The 9,455-nt window shown below is 44.7% G+C and overlaps 1 protein-coding gene across 1 annotated transcript in view; it reads left to right on the top strand.

The window, feature by feature from the left end:
* The first annotated feature begins 8,341 nt into the window (after window positions 1-8,341).
* ASXL3 (ASXL transcriptional regulator 3) overlaps window positions 8,342-9,455 on the top strand; it is a 167,700-nt gene continuing 166,586 nt past the window's right edge. Inside the window, 1 exon segment of the mRNA XM_070421632.1 lies at window positions 8,342-8,416. Coding sequence (XP_070277733.1) covers window positions 8,363-8,416 — 54 coding nt within the window. The 5' untranslated portion in view covers window positions 8,342-8,362.

The raw sequence follows: 9,455 nt of genomic DNA, 5'->3' as shown, positions 1-9,455 counted from the left end.
GTGCAACCTATCAGACAACCAAAAAAATGCCTATATCATTATGCTCAATTGATTTTCAGATGTAACAAGACATTTCAATGAGGGAATTAATAAGTAGATTTTAATACGTTACAGAAATTGGATTTGCTGTCACAAGTGTTTACACACACACACATACACACACAATTATAGCTACATTTCCAGAGGGTTTCAGCAATAAATTGCACTAAACATTTAGGGAGGAAATAATACTAACCCAGGAACAGTTCTGTCAGTATTTTGACATACAAAGGGGAAATAAACTTTCCAAGTCATGTTATGAATTCATCAATACCATGATATTAAGATATCTCAAAAATACTAAAAGAAAATTGAAGACCAATATTCCTCATGAGCATAAAGACAAAAATCATTAACAAAATACTAGGAAAATGAATCCAGCAACATATAAAAGTATAATGAAAAAAGTCAAGTGGGATTTACTGTAGAACTGCAAGCTGAGTTTAATATTAGAAAATCAATCAATGTAACACACAATATATTAACAAAATAATAGAAAAGATCTTATCATTGCCTAAGTAGATGCAGAAAAGTTTTTGATAAAATTTAAAACTCACCCACAGAGGGGGAAGGGAGGAACTGTTAGAGCAATTCCTCAGTCAGATGAAGCACATCTACAAAAATCATACAGCTAACATGATACCTACATGAAACATGAATCTCTTCACTCAAAGTCTGGGAACAGGGTAAGTGCGTTTATTCTTACCATCTATATTCAGAATTTTTCCAGAGGTTTTAGCCAGTGCAATAAAGCAAGAAAAAAATAAAATGCATTACATCAGAAGAGAAGTAAAATCTCTATTATTTGTAAACAACATAATTATAGACACAGAAACTGTACTTGAAACTATAGTAACACCAATAAGGGAATTCCGCAAGGTCACAGTATACAAGATCAACATTCTAAAATCAATGTTATTTCTATTTTTCATCAGCAAGTAATCCAACAATAACATTTAAGTACTATTTCCAAATGCAGAAAAAATATCAAAACTTGGGAATAAAAGATAGGAGACTCTCTTCTTGAATTTGAAGTAGGCAACAATTCCTTGTTTAATTCTCAAAAGCCCTATTCCTAAGAGAAAAAAATATAAATTGGACCTCATTGGATACACCAGACACCATTACAAAAATGAATAGACAAGCCACAGGCAGGGAAAAATATATAGTCCATTAATAGGCCAAACTCATCTATCGTGATTAAGGTCTGAAAACAGCTATTTTTTGTGAGGGGTGGGGAATGACTGCAAATAGAATAAGGAAACATTCTGGGGTTGATGGAAATGTTCCCTGTTTTGTAAATGTTACTGGGGCCTGTACATAATCAAATGCCATTGAAGGTAACATGTGAGACCTGTGCATTTTATTTGTTGTTAATTATACCTTAAATTTTTAAAAGAATAGAAATTTGAAAAAGAAAAGTTAAAAAAATGTTACCAAAGCAAAACAGTTCTTGCCTGGGTAGAGAACTCTGCAATGAACCCACAAATAGAAAGAAGGAATTCGGGTTTTTTGCTTTTTAAAAAAATATATATATGTTTTTATTGATTTTTGAGAGCGGGGAAGGGAGGGGAATGGAGAGAGAGAAACATCGATAAAAGAGAAGCATTGATCAACTGCCTCCTGCACGCCTCCTATTGGGGATCCACCTGGAAACCTGACATGTGCCCTGACCGAATCAAACCAGTGACCTCCTGGCTCAACGCTCAACCACTGAACCACACCGGCCTGGCAAGAATTCGTTTTATGAAATGGAAATTAAATAAATAATTGTAGGTTAGGCAGAAGAATTGTGGTCTAGACATAATGGATCTGCTACAGATTTAATCACCTCTTGGCCTAAAAAGGGGAAAATCTCCCAAGAAAAGAATTTTCTACTAAGAAATGCACATTGATTAAAATTCTTACCAGAAACTCAATCCAGGGATTGTTAGAATGCATGATTCATTATTTTGACATCCAAATGTCATAACTATCTTGATCCTTTTCCTTGGGGATACCTTGCCTAAATGTGATGATGGAGGGGTGGGAAGTCAGGGGGAGTAGGTGAGCAAGCATCTCGTTCCCTGGATCTCTCTATTCTTGCACAAAAGGTGAATATGCTTAGCTCCACCCCCACCCCAAGCCTCACTGGGGCCCTGACAGTCCTGGGCAGAATTCAGACACTCCAGGGACATTGTTCTCCTCTCGGAAATGCAGGGCTGCTGCTTTCTTGGCTGCCAGGTGGGTCTCTGAGTAGAGGTGGCAATTCCTGCATACCCACACACCGCCACTTCTTTTCTCTCATCCCGTAAACCAGTAGACAATCGGTTGGCATTTCCTTGGCTACAGCGGGCTCCTAAGAGATCTTCCAGTTATTCAGGCATTTTAGCAGGTCAGTCGTGTTACCCCGTGGTTGCTGGAAGTGTGTTGGCTGAGAGGGTCAGCCGTGTCCGCTGCAATAAACTCAACGGGAAAGCAATGGGAATTCTTCAGTCACAAAAGGAGTCCTATCTCCCCATCCCTTCAATCCATCCTTGTAAAAGTCACAGGGTGGCCTTATGTCTTCCTTTGAGCTTTTGTTGCTATGCAAGGAATGGAGAGGACATTCCATGGCTAGATGAATGCCTACAGGGTGTACGCCATACACCTTACTGTGTAACTAAAAATAGCAGGTGGGTGAAAGGGACTGGAGTAACTTACTTATTAATGGTTCCTTGAGGCGTTTTTATTGGAGGGTGGGGGGTAGTGAGAGAAGCTCTCAATCACAAAAGTTACCCTTATGGTAAATACAGAAACTGAGGCAAGAAGAATATCAGTAGCATGGCCGGCATTCCTTTGCCTTCCAGAGCCCGCCACAGACGTCGTAATCGGAATTCTAGTCTTCTCTTTTGTGCTCGAAGAACATTCTTTCCACACAAAGATGAATTTAGCAGCGTGTAATTTTCCTTCTTAGCCACTAAATGTGAATTAGAGTTTACCTAGAGAAATCTAATTTGTGGTTTTGAAAATAAGCAAAAAGCTGTTAGACTGTTCTGTTGATATTCTGATCACATTACATATGCACAAGGAGACAGTATCAAGCAAAGCTTTATTTACATTTGCTAAGTGTTTTTTTTTTTTTTTTCATTCTGTATAAACTTAATGAGTGGTGCTGTTAGGGAATCTGTGTCTCCCTCTTTGTGTAATGGATTAAGTGCGAGTCCTGTTCAACGCGAGGCCATAAATCAGACTGTGTTCTCTATGCCCAATTAAGGGTTTAAAGGGGGAAAAGGTAAATTCTTGAATGAAGGGCTCTACTCAGAAGCAGAGTTTGTTATTTCCAAAAGGAAGTACTTAGATAAAGCAGGAAAAAAAAGAGCGGTTTAGGAAAGTGAAAAAGAGGAAAATAGTTTTGCCACCTTCTTCTATTCCTCCTCAGGGTTAAGAAAGCTTTAGATGCTACAGGGTCTGGCTGTAACAGGAAAAAACTGATTTTTTTAATTAGTGTCCTGAAATGAGATAGTCATACAAGTTGACCGGAGAATTGAAACATGAGCAGTCTTACAAGTTGACCACTTAGCTCTAATCAGCTCCAACAAGAAAGCTATATGCTTTGACAATGCCAGTAAAATCAGCTACAGGAAAAGTTTTGAAAATAATGTGTAAGATGTTTTCTTTTATTTTTTCCTATTTATCTCTACAATCATAGTACACCGAAATCTTAACATTTCAAACTCTTGTAGAATTCAAGTGAAAAACAAAGTTATCACAACTAACCCGCTCCTTCCCTAGTGGGAAGATTGTCAGGAGTTTAGGAACAATTAGTCTTGGATAATATGACTAAAGCCCTTCTGTATGCTCCTGAAGTGCAGCTAATATTTATATTCACAGTGTAAACTGACTTTAAGAGACTATATTGAGAGACGTGAAAAATGAGTAACAGTGTCTACATAGGAAGAGAATAAGAGGGACAAGGCCAACCCTATGAGCAGTTAGGAGCGTCACTCACGAATATCTGACTATAATAATTAACACCGATGCTTGGCTTCGTTTAACTTCACTAGCTATTCCTCCTGAATTGCTCAGTGAAATATAGGAGAGGATGAAAAAACAACCAAAACATTTTGCTATTAGGAGCGGGGGGGGGGGGGGGGGGGAGGAAATATATCTTGATTGAACTTTTATTGCATTTACAATAAGAGGATCATATTACTACGTTTCCAATCATTTATTTTTTATTCAGTGATTATTTACTATAGCCTAGATTATGAAAAGTCATTTGCTTAGTGCTGGGAATTCAGTGAGTTGGGTACCGGACAAAGGAGACAAGGTGACCATCTTTGTGGAATTCCCTAATTGATCTGGAGAAGTAAGATTATTAAACGTTCCTATTTGTAGAATTCATAGATCCCCAGTTTGTGCATAATAAATATATTTCAGAAATAAAACTCATGTTGCATGGTCATGAAGACCCCCTCAGACCTCTCCCATCTCCCCTGCAGCCTTGCCTTTCTTCTCCCCCTTCCACTTTTATTACTCCCTGCTCACCCCACCTTCTGCTCAGAGTTGGGCCTGCTGGTAGGCGTGTGTGGGGGAGGGGTGGAGGAAACATCCATTCATTCCAGACTTCCATGGGGTGTGTGGGATGGCAATAAAAGCAGTCCCAGGCCCTTACTCCTGCCTAAACGTTCCCATATTTGGTCAACACTTTGATTACATTTTCCAACAGACCATGACACAACAACTTCTGCCCCCTAATTCTTAAATCTCTCTTTCTCAGGGTCGGAGTCTCCTATGAATGTTAACCCGTTTCCAAAATGCACCCTCACCTCTGTTTTGTCTTATATCCATGGACATTTATCGCTGTTGGGGTTTGCTCTGTATGGAGTGTCTATCCATCGTTAAACATCTCGTAATCTAAAACTAAGTAACATTCCAGGCCATGCAAAGATCTGCTGGAATTGATGAAGGAGACCTGCACAACAGGAATTGTTGAATTCCAAACCTAGGAGCCAGCAAGGGAGAAAGGCAGCCTGGGAATTCAGAGAAGGTGCTGTTGGTTTCATGTCGGTTGAACTCTGGGGCGCCCCCAGTGCTGTGCAGTTGGGGTGGGGACCTCACCAAAGGAAGTGGAGGGCAGTTTTAGCTGAAACGTGCGCTCCTTGAGTAAGTCCTCTCTTCTCGCTTAAAGGAAGGCTTCGAGAAATGCACTTGCTCTGATGTGAACTTTAAAGGCAGGCTAGCAGCACTTGGTCGGTGTCACCGATGCATTTGAGTATTCCCCTAGCCCTCAATTGTCCTGACTTAGGCTGCACTTCTAGTGAGAATGTTTCTCTCCATTCCTACAAATTCAGATGTTCAAATCTTACCATCTTTCAGATCCTTACCATCTTTCAGATCCCACTTGAAAGGACATCCCTTTTTTAAAGCCTTTTTAAAAAATCCCCCCAGTAGAGAGTTATTCCTCTTATTAATTTTCACAGAATTTGACTTGTATATTTCTGGTGACATTTATCATTTTCTACCTCTTTTCTTTTTTTTTTAGAGAGAGATTCATGTAATTTACCAAATATAAAAGATCACACTTGAGTCATACTTCCCTCCTACCACCACAGACAATTATTGAGATTGAAGGAGCCACAAGGGAAAGTATGGCTGGATGGACAGACGTAGGCCCGTCTCTGTTCTGGTGCTCTGTGAAGTCTATGTTATTTTGGCATCTAATACTCGCCAATTCTTTAACCAAACTTACCTGCTAGGGACTATTTGTACTCAAATACCCCAAATGGAGGTACATTCTAAGAGTTGGTTCATAATATTGATTATTTACGCTTGGCTCACTGTCACAGAATGGGTCATTTCTTTTTGTTTCAGGTTTCTTTTCTTTAACAATGAATTTACATCTGCTTCAGTAGGATGATATATCTTTTTTGATAATCAATTGGTTATTAAAGAATAATAAGTTACTGTAGAGCAGTGGTTCTCAACCTTCCTAATGCCTCGACCCTTTCATACAGTTCCTCAAGTTGTGGTGACCCCCAACCATAAAATTATTTTCATTGCTACTTCATAACTGTAATTTTGCTACTGTTATGAATCATAATATAAAGATCTGATATGCAGGATGTATTTTCATTGTTACAAATTGAACATAATTAAAGCATAGTGATTAATCACAAAAACAATATGTAATTATATATGTGTTTTCCGATGGTCTTAGGCGACCCCTGTGAAAGGGTCATTCAATCCCCAAAGGGGTCACGACCCACAGGTTGAGAACTGCTGCTGTAGAGCAACTAAATATGCATGTTTTCCTTCACCTGGCTCCAAAACTTCTTATTAAGCACTGTTTCACAGAAAATAACAAATGTTATGCTATGGTCTGATTGCTTAACATAGCTATTTCTGAACAGAGGAGAAAACATTAGAATGAGAATACTTTGAAAATATATCCATTACTTTTGCCATAAAGAGGATTCTTGAAAATAAAAGCAGATGTGAATGTGATTCAAATTTAATATATTTGAAATGTAAAGTAAAAATATAATACACCTGGATAGAGTTATGCAAAGTGAATGAATAAAGTTTTCCCCTTGGGATAACTTCAGTGTGTTCTCAAATCCATTTAAAAAAAAAAGAAAAAGAAAAAAGCGAAGATAATCTTTTGATATTTTCTTAAACTGATGCACAGCTTTCCCTTATTCTAGTGAATTAATGCACATATTTTTAAATAATTAACATAATCAGCTCTTTATGATTATGAACTGCCACTGATTAAATTTTGGTAGTCAGATATTTTTATTACTTCAGTCACTGGACAGTGTTCTGGGAGGAATCACCTCACTGTAATTGTTCTCATTCTCAGCCATGTCTTTTCATCAGATGTAGATGTTCACTTCTAATTAGGGGTATTTGTTTTTAAACATTGTCTTTTAGAATAATAGAGAGAACCTGGGCTTAGGGTCAAAAGATTTGGGTTTGGTTCTTCACACTGATTTTTGCAAGAGACCTTGGATCCAATCTAATGCTTTAAGCTTCATTTCCTCATGTGTACAGTGGACTGAACAAATAGGTTTAACTGCGATGTTTTGAGGATCAATGAGATCATGTAGATGAAAAAACACGCGGTGCTATTTACATACCATTATTTTTGTATTCAGGAAATAACATTACATAAATAATCCAGCATGCGTGCCCTTTCTGTTTTTTAGATCCTCAAGGTAAATACACACATAATTACTGTGTGGGTCACAGAGCCATTTCTTTCTTTGCTTACAATAACTTGATCGACCTACACAATTCACCAGCGATCTAAGAGGCTGGGAAGGTTACAATAAACTTGCAAGTCTTCACAGCTGTTTGCGTGCGTGTGTGTGCGTGAGTGTGTGTGTGTGTGTTTGCAGTTCGCTAACAAGGTTAACAATCCAACTCTTCACGCAGCCCAGACCTGGCAATTATCATTTTACAAATACGGTCAGCTGCGGAGCTGTTTCCACATGCAGCCAGTTTTATGGTCCAGAATGATGACTGCACGCAATTTACAAATAACCAGGCTGCGGCCAGGCCTGGCCCCCAGCGCAGCCCGGCTCCTGCATTGTGTGCGATGACAGGGTGGCCCCGCGCCGCGTCCAGTTGCACGTCCAATGCGGGCTCCGGGTGGGGGGCTGCTGCACCCTCTCCCCGGCTCTGGGAGTGCTCCCGCCCCGCAGCAGAGAGTTGCGGGGCCAGCGGAGGGGGTGCCCGGCTGAGTGCGCGAGGGCGCGTGAGTGTGAGTGTGAGTGTGAGTGTGAGCGCACAGGACAGGGGCTCCGAGTTGCGAGCGGACTCGGACCCAAGTTCCCCGGGCCCCCGCGGGGCTCGGGGCTCCCTCCCTGCGCCCGGCAGGCAGCGCCCGTGCGCCGGGGGGCCCGGGGGGCCGGGGGTGGGGTCTGGCGAGGGGCGCCGGGCGTGGCTGGAGGGGGCGCGCGGCGAGTGTGCGCGCGCGAGGGCGAGTGTGAGCGGCGAGTGTGCGGCCCGTCGCCATTCCCCGTGACGTCAGAGTGTATTGTTGGGAGCCGGGCCGAGCGCCGCAGCCCCGGAGCTGTCACCGCGGCGGCCGGGCGGCGGCGGCGCCGCGCGAGCCCCGCACGAGCGAGCCCGGCCCGCGCCGCCCCCGCCCCCGCCCCCGCCCCCCGCGCGCCGCCGCCCGCGCGCCCCCCGCCCCCCCGCCCCCGCGCTCCCGCCCGCCCACCGCCGCCCGCGCGCCTCCCCCCGCGGAGCGAGTGCGGGTCACCGGGTCACTGGGTCATTGTCTCGGCGCCCGAACCCCGAGCGCCCGTGGAATCCCCCACGTCACCAGCAGCACCATCAATGAGATGCAAACATGAAAGACAAGAGGAAGAAGAAGGACCGCACCTGGGCCGAGGCTGCCCGCCTGGTACGTACCGCCCCCGCCCGCCGCCCGCCCGCGCCCCGCGCCGCCCGCGGCCACCGAGACGGCCGCCCCCAGCCCGAGCCGCCGCCCGCGCCCGGCCGGCTCTTTGTTATTCCGCGGGAGTGGGCTCGCCGGGCCCCCGTGGGTCTGCGTGCGCGCGGACGGCCGTCGCGATCGTCTCGGGGACCCCGCGCCCGCCGCGCCCGGGACACTTCCCCGCACTTCGCCGTCCGCGCCCGGCGGGGCATGTCCGAGCGCCCGGCCCGCCCGCCCGCTCGCCGCCCGGCCGCCGGAGACCTTTGTGCGGCCGTTCCCACCCCCGCCCCCGCCCGCGCCCCCGGAATTCCATCAATGACTCCGGCGCGGGCTGCGGGCGCGCGGGGTCCGTGAGTTCATGCCTTTCCACGTGCGTGCACGGTGTGTGTCCCACGCGGACTCGCGGGCCGTGTGCATGCGGGCTCGGGCGGTGCGGGTCTGTGTGCCGGGCCGTGTGCATTCTGTCCGCACCCCGAGACCTGCGTGTTGTGTGTGGATCAAGTTCGTGTGTGTGTGTGTGTGTAGGTATTGTGCTCCGCTCGATGTTTGTGTGTACATTCCGTGCACGTGTGTGCAGTCTGTGTGTGTGTGTGTGTGTGTGTGTGTGTGTGTGTGTTTGGGGAAGTTGGTCGGTGTCATTGGTGGTGGGAGGTTGTTCGGAGCTCACAGCGAGGTGTGTTTTGCCGCTGGCTTCCTGGGCGGTGTTGCTTGGCTGCTTTTCCTTGTCTTGAACCTTTCGGAGCTTACGTGTTAATCATCGAAAGAATGTCTCTATAGAAATGCCGGCTGGCAGAGGGGCGTCGGCGCCTTCGGTTCCATGCATGTGTATGTGTGGGTTTTTCTCTTTCCTTCTTCTCTTAAAGGACAGCTGTAGATGGATTTTTTAAAGGATATTTCTGTACCGTGTGCCTCACGGGAATGCAAGGCATTGCATTTGAAGCGCAGCCTTCCAGGGTTTCGCCTGCATACATTAAATATTTATTCACCAACTTACTATCTGTTATAA

Source organism: Myotis yumanensis, unplaced genomic scaffold, assembly GCF_028538775.1.
Source record: "Myotis yumanensis isolate MYYU_CA2020_CCGP unplaced genomic scaffold, mMyoYum1.0.hap1 SCAF_7, whole genome shotgun sequence".
Classification (NCBI taxonomy): domain Eukaryota; kingdom Metazoa; phylum Chordata; class Mammalia; order Chiroptera; family Vespertilionidae; genus Myotis; species Myotis yumanensis.
Note: the sequence above shows the minus strand (reverse complement) of the source record. Positions and strands in the feature narration are given on the sequence as shown.